Source organism: Puma concolor, chromosome E4 (genome assembly GCF_028749965.1).
Source record: "Puma concolor isolate L17-30 chromosome E4, mPumCon1.1.hap2, whole genome shotgun sequence".
Taxonomy (NCBI): Eukaryota; Metazoa; Chordata; class Mammalia; order Carnivora; family Felidae; genus Puma; species Puma concolor.
The window spans coordinates 59,888,191-59,900,209 of NC_141683.1; the positions used below are offsets into that span (position 1 = coordinate 59,888,191).

General features: G+C 46.0%; 1 protein-coding gene across 4 annotated transcripts in view; it reads right to left on the reverse strand.

The window, feature by feature from the left end:
* The window catches only part of MPZL1 (myelin protein zero like 1), a 65,607-nt gene that overhangs the window by 16,336 nt on the left and 37,252 nt on the right, over positions 1-12,019 (reverse strand). For all 4 annotated transcript variants that reach the window (XR_015246243.1, XM_086694296.1, XM_086694295.1 and 1 more), the window contains exon 2: positions 4,695-4,861. Coding sequence is in view for 3 of the 4 variants with exons in the window: in XM_086694296.1 (XP_086550422.1) it covers positions 4,695-4,861 (167 nt within the window). In the remaining variant the exon portion in view is untranslated. The remainder of the gene's footprint in view (positions 1-4,694; positions 4,862-12,019) is intronic.

The window sequence follows — 12,019 nt, forward strand, 5'->3', positions numbered from 1 at the left end:
GGCCTGATGCCTTTCTTCTTATTCACAGGTCGGGTGATAGTGGGGCCAGGCAAACAAATCAGTAGGAGTCAACCACGAGCTCCATGATAACTCAAACGGAATGTTTTCAGAACCCTCTGAACACAGCAAATCTTCCCTATGATTGCATCCATTCCTAAGATTTAAGGACCATTGATATTTTGGTAACTCCCCAGCCCCTCTCTCCATCCGTAATGTTCCCCTGAGCCCTAGAATCTCCTCACCCAAATGCCTACTTACTTTACAACCCAGCTGCCTACCTCCAAATTTATCACCTTGCTCTGTAACCTCCACCTTCCACCTGTGTGTCCCATCTCAACGGGTGGATTATTCCAGTCTCCCAAACTATAATCCTGGAGTAATCCTTGATTCCTCTACCTTCCTTCCCATCCAGTTAATCTCCACCCAGTGAATCCTGTCAATTCTACCTCATACCTTTCTCTCTTCTCTCTACTGAAGTCCCACTGATAATACCTCATTTCATGCTCTCATCATCTGGGACTGTGGCCTCTTTACTGGCCTTGATCTCCTCTAACCCACCCTCCACAATGCCTAAATGATCACTAGAAAATATTAATAGTAATAATTACATTATCATTTATCAAGCATATAGCCCTATGCTTAATATAATCTAAATGCTCGTTAAGAACTATGAAGGCTCTCAGGAACTAAGATCTGGGTGGCTCAGTTGGCTGAGCATCTGACTTTGGCTCGGGTCATGATCTCATGGTTCAAAGGTTTGAGCCCCGAGTCGGGCTCTGTGCTGACAGCTCAGAGCTTGCAGCCTGCTTTGGATTCTGTGTCTCCCTCGCTTTCTGCCCTTCTCCTCTTGCACTCTGTCTCTCTGAAAAATAAATAAATGTTAAAAAAAAACAAACAACTATGAAGGCTCTCAGATTTTACCCTCCTTGGAAGTCTGTTAGAGTTTTTACTAGCTTGAAGATGATCTCATAAGAGAATGGAAGCAGGGCTGAAGTGTGAAGCTGGAAGTGACTTATAAGACATTCTAGACAAAGCGCTGAGCGTTGTTAGCAGTGGGAAACTGGGCTTTCCAACGAGAGGAGGGACAAGGTACAAGAACTGTTGTAGGGCTATGAACCTCGTGGAATGTAGGGTTGGATTGAAAGATGAACAGAAGTGGAGGAACAACCACTAGTCCTAGCACTAGTCCAACTGCACTAGTCCAACTGCACTAGTCCTAGCACGGTTTTTATCATGTGATGGAGAGCAGAGAAGCAGGAAAGCTGATGAGCGCTAAATGTCAGAAATCAAAACAGAAGACCCAGCAAACATTCGTATTTCCTGGGATGGAAAAGAAGTGGGAGCAGATAGGGAAGGGCAGGACCAAAATAAACCCCCATAAGACTCAAGATTTTAAAATTTGGGTCATTAGACAAACACAGCTACCTGAAAAGAACTAGCAAAGAAGGTAAACAGAGGGGAGAAAAGATGAGTTCCAGCTTAGACATGGGGACTCTGATTCCACAGCCCAGAAAAGGCATCTGTGGTATGCTGGGCTTCAATTTTCCTGAAAATCTGTGAAAATCAAAAGCATCCTGCTCATCTTCTTATACACGTTCTAACACCTGTGAGTTAAAAGATCTTCCATCAATAGCTAAGCATTCTGGAACTACCTGTAACCAGGCTGGTGTAGGAATACCAATGAATTAGCTAAATACACTCATCAAAAATACAGCATGTTCTTTATAGTAAGTCTTGAGGTATGTTCACCTGCCTTGACCCCCTCGGCAAGAATGTTTGTAGCATAAATGGAGCCACTACTTGAAAGAAAGTTATTACCATTGGACATCTTCCAGGGGATGTTTAATTTGCTGTAGACTAAACAATGCCCCCCATGTCTACTCTGACCAAAGACTTCAGCTGGGAAACCCTCGCAGGTTTAAACAATTCTTCAGACTTTCTTGAGTAAACCTATGTGTGCTTGCTTTTGCCTCTACAGGAAGCATGTTGTGCACTGAGGCCACATTTGTGTGAAGCAGCAGTAAGTTTTCCCAGGTGTGTGTGTGTGTGTGTGATGCCTGCTCTCACTCATTCCTGTGCTACCACACACAGAATCACACCCAGCCGGACCCGGTGAGCACTCCTGGACTTGACCTCAGCCTTCCTTCCTTCTTGGTACAACACCCAGGGCTTCCTCCTTTTTTATATAAATCCTGGGGGACACAGGTCCACCCAAGAATTTGGAAATCGGGTACATATTCCAACCCAGTGCAACCGAGATTTTCTTTTGGAGACTTATTTCAACAGAAGATACATAGCTTTGATAACGTCACATATGAAACTGAAGCCACTGAGGCTAAACATAAAAACGGTTTTATTTCAGGGGCTATAGTTATCTCAATGCACACCCCCAAGTTTTCCCAGAGAAGACCCTCAGGAACTCAGGACCTAGAGACAATGGACAGGTAGTCCCTCTGTTCTTTAAGGAAAGGCATCAAGGGTAAATTCTTAACACAAGGCTTTCTGCAAAAAAAAAAAAAAAAAAGACACTTCAAAATGTCATAGCAGCAGCTATGAGGCAGATAATTCCCACTAGAGTTTCTAAGCTGTGCCTTCTCAACAGGGGTGACATCTCCCCTGGGGGGGAGGGAGGCAAATACTGGCTCTAAGGGCAAGGGAGAAAGAGAAAAATACTTCACTCTTTTTACACATAAAGCACAGATGTGCAATATATCTGTAGTATTAAAACTGCATGGGGCACCTGGGTGGCTCAGTCGGTTGAGGGTCCAACTCTTGATTTTGGCTCAGGTCATGATCTCATGGTCATGGAATCAAGCCCTGAGTCGGGCTCTGTGCTGAGCATGGAGGCATGGAGCCCCCCCCCCCCCCCCCCCCCGTCTATCCCTCTCTCTCTGTGCCTCTGCCTGTGCCCTGCTCTCTCTCTAGAAAAAAAAAAGCCAAAAAACCTATAAATGAATGAATGAATGAATGAATGAATGAATGAATGAAGTTTCGTAGATGGGGCGCAGAAATTGGGAAAAGTGTGTTTTAAAAAGACTCCTTAGGAAGGTGATCATGAATAAAAAGACTGAGAAACAGTGCTTCAAGCAATCCCTAAAGCCTAGAGTTGGTTATCAACAAATGTTTCCATCTGAGAGAGAAAGAACATGTAAGGGAAAAAACCGAGTAACCAGAGCGCAAGAAAACGGGGTGTGAATGATTCCAGCCCGGACAGTGTGACGACTCTCGGAGCAGGTCCCCAGGCCCTCCCCAGCTTGTAAGCGGGGAGAAGTCTCCTTCCTCGTGAAGGTGAGGGGGTGATGTGAGGGGCGTAATTACATCCGGGTGAGGACCAACAAGGTGACTCGTCATCATGCAAGAGAAGAAGTGATCTGGAAGAGAAATGACAGACTCTGTCCCAGCTGCGCACGGACAATCGGGACCGTGAAACACTGCGAAAGCACATGCTGATACTTAAAGGACGGTCAACACGCAGACGGAACGGAAACACGGTGAGTTATGCCCGCTAGCCACCTCAGGAACTAGACCTAGCAGGAGCAGACTTGAACAATGTCCCCCTGGGCCCTCACAGCAGCCCTAGAAGGTGTGAGCATCCCCCCTCTTTGGGACAAGAATCAGGATGGTCGGTGTTGAAGAGCCCCACGGCTCAGCCAGCACTTGGCTAGTTACTAACTGGACCTCGCTTTCGTTCTGCCACTCACCTTAGTCTGAAGTCACCCACAAACCATTCCTTTTTTTTTTTTTTTTTTTTTTTTTTAAGAGAGAGACAGAGGGAGGGAGGGAGAGAGAGCACATGCGCACCATGCGGGGCTCGATCTCACAACCGAGACATCATGACCGCAGATGAAATTAAGAGTGGGATGCTTAACCGACTGAGCCACCCAGGTGCCCCACCAATGTGCCATCCTTACTCCTGCTGAGGATTGAGGGCAGCCTGGGTTGCACACGGTTCTGAAGACCCCACATCCCCACCGCACAGTGAGCTCCAGGGACGACTGCTGAGTCAGGCGGCTCTATGATAAATGCAAACAACCTCATAATTAAGTCAGAAAGGGGTGTGTGTGTGTGTGTGTGTGTGTGTAACAGGAAGCCCTCAAAGAAATTCAATAAAAAATGGGGCAAATGAAAGCTGAAATGCGGAGGATAAACCACCATCAGAGTCAGCAAGGCCGGCCAGCGGGGGCTCCGTGCAAGAGAAATTCCATAAGGGGATCTGATGGAGAAGAACTGGGGGGGCGGCAAGGAGGAGAGTGCTGTGCAAAGCCAAGGAAAGAGCTGCATTTAAGAGATGCCGAACTGGGGCGCCTGGGTGGCGCAGTTGGTTAAGCGTCCGACTTCAGCCAGGTCACGATCTCGCGGTCCGTGAGTTCGAGCCCCGCGTCAGGCTCTGGGCGGATGGCTCAGAGCCTGGAGCCTGTTTCCGGTTCTGTGTCTCCCTCTCTGTCTGCCCCTCCCCCGTTCATGCTCTGTCTCTCTCTGTCCCAAAAATAAATAAACGTTAAAAAAAAAAAAAAAAAGAGATTCCGAACTTATTTTTTCCTGGAGAGTTTAGAGCAAGAGAAGGGCCTTGAAATCTCCGAGTCAACGCAGTCACTTCTTTGGGAAGGGAACCATCGGAAGAATGGGTATTTATGACATCACAGTCGTAAAGAACCCGGGAGGCCGGCCCAGCAGGCGCGATCAAGCATTCCTACCGACACAGTGGTGTCGGTCCCCTCTGGCTGGAAGCTCCAGGAGACGGAGGTCAACGTGCCGGTGGTATTAGTAGACTTGAACTTGCAAGTCAGCTTCCCTTGTGTCCCATTTGCCACGAAGATTTCTTTTGGGGTATATACCTCCAAGGCCGATGTGCCCGTGGTCACTGGAGAGAGAGGAGCAAGGAAAGCTTGAGAAGCATTTAGTGTAAATATCATGCTGCATGTGACAAAGATATGAGAAAGTTACTTGATATACACAGTTATAGAGATTATCTATCTATCAATCAGTCATCCCTCTCTCTCTCTGCTGCCATTGTGTAATATACATTTCTGGCAGAATATTTCACAGCCAGGTACTTCCCAGAAGCGGGATAAACTGCTGACGGTCTGGGATTTGGTTTTTGCTTTTTCGTAAGAAGATACTTTCACGAGTTCAGCTATTACCTCATGTTTATGTTTTCTTTTTCATTAATAGACTTTATTTCTTAGAGCAGTTTTAGGGTTACAGAAACACTGAGCATGAGGGGCGCCTGGGTGGCTCAGTCGGTTAAGCGGCCGACTTCGGCTCAGGTCATGATCTCGCGGTCCGTGAGTTCGAGCCCCGCGTCGGGCTCTGGGCTGACGGCTCAGAGCCTGGAGCCTGCTTCCGATTCTGTGTCTCCCTCTCTCTGACCCTCCCCCGTTCATGCTCTGTCTCTCTCTCTCTCAAAAATAAATAAACGTTAAAAAAAGTTAAAAAAAAAAAAAAAAAAACCAAAAAACAAAAAACACTGAGCATGAAGCAGAGAGTTCCAGTATATTCCCCCACCCCTACCCCCAGTTTCCCCTACTCATAACATCTTTTGTGAGTGTGGTATGTGTTACAATTGATGAGCCAATACTACTATACTATTAACTAAAGCCCATCATTTATGGTAGGGTTCACTGTGTGTTACACATTCCATGGGTTTTGACAAATGTACAATGACATGTATCCACTATTATAATAAAACACAGAATCCTTTTACTGTCCTAAACATCCCATGTTCCACCCATTCATTCCTCCCCCCTCCCCCTAAACCCCTGGCAAACACTGATTTTTTTCCTGTATCTGTACGTTTGCCTATAGAGCCGGAATCCTACAGCCTTTTCAGATTAGCTTTTATCACTTAGCGCTATTTACTTAAGTTTCCTCCTTGTCGTTTTATAGCATGACAGTTCATTTCTTTTGATTGCTGAGTAATATTCACGGTATGGATATTATCCATTCACCTCCTGAAGGACATCTTGGTTGCTTCCCTGGTGGTCTGTTTTTAATGATGTAGAGGCCATATATATATATATATGTATGTATATATATATATATATATATATACACATACATATATATATGTGTGTGTGTGTATATACACATATATATGTGTATATATATGTGTATATATATGTGTGTATACATATATATATATATACACATTTTTTTTTTGCTTAAGTAGTTCTCACATTCACCTGTTAAATTTCAACTGCTATCACACTGAACTTCTCTCATCTGCCATTTAATTTTAACACAATTAAAACTATTCTAGGTAAGGTATCACTTCATTCAGAGCCGTGTTTATTATTTCACTGATCCTTTTCCTGTAAGGGATTTAAGGCAAAAAACATGCACAACATGCTGTTTTCGTTAATGAAATCCCATCTACCGTTACATCTCAGTGTAACCTGTGCTAGATAACTGTGAGTTCAAGACCCAGCTGACCACACCGGGCCACGTTTTCACTCTACCCCTTGAGTTTTATTCAGTCAGCCTGAGCCCAGAAATAGTAATTCAAATGTCTATCACTTGTAATACAAAAATAGCTCCTTTTTTTTTTTCCAAGATCTGCAATCAGAGGCAACTGAATTAATCAGAGTTTTAAGGATGGCTGCTAAAATAATCTTCACTTAAAAAAGACACTTTCCTGGATTAAGGGAAGGTCAGAAAGGAAATTCGTTAGCCTAAAAATGGACACAATTAAAGCTAATGGAGGAAATATTATCTTCCAAATAGGGTATTTTCTTTTTTTTTTTTTTTTTTTTAAATTTTTTTTTCCAACGTTTTTATTTATTTTTGGGACAGAGAGAGACAGAGCATGAACGGGGGAGGGGCAGAGAGAGAGGGAGACACAGAATCGGAAACAGGCTCCAGGCTCTGAGCCATCAGCCCAGAGCCCGACGCGGGGCTCGAACTCACGGACCGCGAGATCGTGACCTGGCTGAAGTCGGACGCTTAACCGACTGCGCCACCCAGGCGCCCCAAATAGGGTATTTTCTAAAGAAATGGTTTGGAAAGAATCCGTATCTGCCGTGTTCCAATTATTCTTAGAATGTAACAGATGAGCAGGATGAGGAGGGGTTTACTGTCACCCAGGACTGATGATCACACTCAGTTTTTCTTCCTGAGGTCTTGCCCGAGACTCTAGGCCAGGCAGAAAAAGAGTACTCCCCCAGTTCTCCCAACCATCTTCCAAATGTTTATTCGCAGGACACAATGGGCACTTTGGCTATTCTTTTAAATAAACTGATAGCCATACTGTATCAATCAGATTTTTTTTCTGCTAAAGAGGGTGGATTATTATTATAGAGAACAATGGATTATTATTTGTGGCCCAAACCTCAAAACAAACCCTTCTTTCAAACAAGAAGCAAACAAAAGATGTTCCTTGCCTTTGTGGGTAGGCAGAAAACCAGCCCCAGGGCATCTGAGTTCAAAACGAGGGACAAAGCACAAGACCAGAAGATCTGACCAGCTTTTCCAGGAAGCAGTGTTGGCTTATAACCCTTATTTATGCTGCGTGATTTTGACTAGTTTTCTCCACAGTGGCAAGCGCTACAAGGAAAGCCAGTCTGCGAAGTCAATAAATAAGTCTCCTCAGGGTTTTCTCAAAGTCAGATCCCTGCCTCAAGGCTGGCCTGCAAAATCTGGTCGGTACCAGAGAGGTTATTTAAAGATGTTTCAGTTTACAGTCACGGAATTTTGGCCGAAAAGACTAACCAAATCCCTAAAGTGGCTTTTAGACAATTGATCTGAGACAGACTTAACTACACCAGAGCTGGTTAATATACAAGTGACTTAAAAAAACAAAAACAAAAACAAAAACAAAAACCCTCACTCTTTGGCTCATTTGCACAGGCAGCTGTTACAGCCAGGGTTATGGATTCCAACTCTGGCCAATCAGCTGTTCCAAAAGAACAAAATGGCTCCATGCACAGCTAGTTAGCATCCTCTGATCCCTGACTCTCTCTCTCTCTCTCTCTCTCTCTCTCTCCCCAGCTGTCCTAGTTCTTGGAGATCCCAACTAGTCATAAAATGAACTTCCCAAAGCCCTGGTCTCTTTGTTGATCTTCTCTTCTACAAAAATGTTACCCTCAGGCCTGTCCCAGCCCCCCATTCTCACATCCCACCCTCGGCCAGGGCTTCTCCGCCTTAGCACTACTGACAACCGGGCTGGATTGTTCTCTGCTCAGGTCTGTTCTATGCATCGCAGGATGTTCAGCAGGGTCCCTGGCCTCTACCAGATGTCAGTGGAATCTTCTCCCCTTCCAGCTGTGGCAACCAAAAAGGTCCCCAGACATTGAAACATCCTCTCAGGGGCCAAGTTACCGTGGCTGAGAATCAGTGCTCCAGACCCTACCAATACGAGCACCCGCTCCACAATCTCAAGCTTCTCTGCTCTCTGACGGCCTCCTCCTGTCTTTCCGGACCACTTACTCTGCTGATCCTTCAGCCGCATCAGAACCTAAGATCTGTCACCCTCCCCCGCCCCCCCCAGAGGACCACTTCATACCCTTCTCTCTCGCCTGGACTCTCCGCTAAGGTCTGTGCTTCCTAGTTCACTGAGAAAACAAGCAAACCTGAAGGCAACTTCCTCGCGTCCCTCGCTCCCCGCAGCAACGCCCCGTGCTCCGTGTTTCCTCTGCTACCGCGTCCGAAAGGTCTGCACCTCTCCTCGGGGCCGGTCCCTGCTCGGGGCACAGGACCCCATCTTCTCTCGCCTAACCAAGGATGTTAATCCAGCATTCCTCCCTCTTTCTCCTGAAGTTCTCACTCTCAACTGAGTTACTGCCACCGGCCATATAAATACCTATATTTATATCCCAGGTTTAGGGGGAGAAACATCTTGACCCTGCATCTCATTTGAAAGAACTGTATATATTCACCGTGCGCAGTTTCTCTCCTCCCATATTCTCTCCCTTTTTTTTTTTTTAACTTCTTTTAAGTTTATTTGAGAGAGAGACAGAGAAAGAGTGCAAGCACACATGGGGGAGGGGCAGAGAAAGAGGGAGAAAGGAGAATCCCAAGCAGGATGCGGGGCTCGATCTCACGAACCGTGAGGTCATGACCTGCGTTGAAATCAAGAGCTGGACGCTTAACCCACTGAGCCACCCAGCCACCCCCTCCCATATTTTCTTGAATAAACCCAATCGAGGCTTTTATTCCCAGTACTCCACTAAACCTATTTTTTTTTAATTTTTTTTAATGTTTCTTTATTTTTTTTTAATTTTTTTTTTCAACGTTTATTTATTTTTGGGACAGAGAGAGACAGAGCATGAACGGGGGAGGGGCAGAGAGAGAGGGAGACACAGAATCGGAAACAGGCTCCAGGCTCTGAGCCATCAGCCCAGAGCCCGACGCGGGGCTCGAACTCACGGACCGCGAGATCGTGACCTGGCTGAAGTCGGACGCTTAACCGACTGCGCCACCCAGGCGCCCCAATGTTTATTTTTGAGAGAGACAGAGACAGGATGCGAGTGGGTTAGGGGCAGAGAGAGAGGGAGACAGAACCTGAAGCAGGCTCCAGGCTCCGAGCTGTCAGCACAGAGCCCGACGCGGGGCTCGAACTCACAAGCTATGAGATCATGACCTGAGCTGAAGTCGGACGCTCAACCGACTGAGCCACCCAGGTGCCCCTAAAACTATTCTTGTCAAAGAATCTAATGGCCTCCATGTGGCTAAATCAACAGTCAATTCTCAAGCTGACCTATTGCAACATCTGACACAGCCGATCCCTCCCAGCCTTGGAACACCTTTTCTTCCCATTTCAATTTCTGAAGCATCACTCTTTTGTTCTCTTATCTCACTGCCTGTTCCTTTCTAGTTCTCTGACCTCTGCATGTTGGAGAGTCTCAGATTCTCCCACTGACCTCTTATCTCTTGGGGACCTCATCTAGTTTCAAGGCTATAAATATCACCTAAATGCTGATGATCCCTGTACACACACACACACCTATCAACGACTTCACTTGGATCTACCTGGCATCTCAAATTTAATATGACCAAATTGAATTCCTGATTCCCATCCTCAAACCCACCCTTCCACAGCCTATCCCATTTCTGTAAATGGCAATCCCAGCCTTCCAGTGGCTGAGGCCAAAACCCGGGAGTCCTTCTTGAGACCTCTTTCTCACATCCTTACCACCACGCTGTCACAAAACAGGTTTGTATCTACTTAGAAACATCTTCCCAAAAGTGATCTCTCACTGCCTCTCTCAGTGCTGCCATCTTGGTCCAAGCCACTCTCCTCTTTCACTTGGGATATTTCAGTGGCTTCCTAAACTGGTGTGTCTCTGCTCCTACCCTCACCCACTTAACCACAGCCAGTCCATGCTTTTTAAAATGCATTATCAGGGGGCGCCTGGGTGGCTCAGTCGGTTAAGTGCCTGACTCTTGGTTTCGGCTCGGGTCATGATCTCATGGTTTGTGGGCTCGAGCCCCACATCAGGCTCCATGCCGACAGTGTGGAGCCTGCTTGGGATTCTCTCTCTCCCCCCCCCCCCCGCTCCTCCTCCGCTCGCTCTGTTTCTCTCTCTCAAAATAAACTGAAAAAAAAATTGTAAATGCATATCAGATCTTATTACTCCTCTGCTCCAAACACTCCAAACAGTCTCCACATTAGCCAGGATCAGGACAAAGTCCTCACAGGTCCACAAAGCCCGACAAGAGCTAACTCCTAGCCACCTCTCAGACCTCACCTCCACTCTCCTCCCTCAGACACGCTGCAGCAGCCACCCTGGTCATTTTGTAGCTCCTCTGCCCGGGATGGGGGCCCCCAAGGACAGAGAACGCTAAGGACAAAAAGATGGAGGTATCCCAGGAAGTCACGATGCCAGGAGAGACAAGGGAAGAGTAAGCAGCGATGTGGCACCCTGAGTCAGGTGCTCCCCCGGCTGCTCTCGGGAGGAGTCTGGGGAGACACCCTTGCTTACGGTGCCTGTGGTCGCCAAGCACAGCACGGCGGTTTCTAACCAAATGCGATGAGCAAGATGGGACTGCCAGAGAAGCTCTCCTGTGTGGGGAAAACACAGGTTTCCCTCTCGGACTGCATTCCATGAGGCTCAAGCAAGGGATGAGTTCACTGGTTTCTTAAACAATTGGGAATGGTTTGCTTTGTCCAGGCCTTTTCTTTTCCCCTCCTGAGTCACTAGGAGTATTATGGCAATACACAGTAAAATTATTGTGGAATTCAGATGGGCCTGTCTTCACAGTCATAAAAGGGAGTTTTTAGGGACCAGTTAAAATGGCTAAAAATGCAAATGTAAAGTACCCTGAGATGCAGAGAAACCACTGGTCTAAACTCCATGCCACTGAGGACGGGAATCCCAGTGTGAACGAGACGTTAAATAGGGGTCTTTTAGGCCTGAGATTTACAGTTACAGTACACGGCCAAAAACTGCTGTGAGAAGTATTAAAGCTTTAATTCAAAAACTTGGATGGGGAAAAGTGTCCTGTTGAATCCCGGAAAAACCAATTGCCTCAGGAATAAAAAACACAGAAATGAAATGAAATGAAATGGAAAGATTAAGTGATATGTAAACGTTTTTATATCCTGCCAACTTCGGACTCTGAGTTATATATTAACTTACATGTAAATTTCAAAAACGGTAACAGGCGCTGAGCTTACGACTTTCTTCCTGGTGAAGGAATCCTGACCTGCTAAGTTACACCAGCATCCAGAGGGCAAGAAGATGAACAAGAACAGTCCGTCTTGTAGGAGATCAATTCAAATGAAAAAAGCCTGAAAAATCGTTTGACAAGTAATCGAAGAGTTCGCAGAATCAACTCAACACGGGTCATTTGTTTCTACAGCAGTCAACTATGACACCTACAGCTTGGTTTTCTTCCATTTTGGATGGAGAACCAGAACAGTTTTGGGGGAAAATCCAAGTAAATACACAATACAAAATAACACCCATCACAACCCCAAAGGAAAAAAGCAAATTCAAAATCAAGAATAGTTTGGCCAGGAGTCTGTTTCCTGATGTGATCTGTTTCAATACCGTGAATTGTTGAAGAAATGCAATGTCAG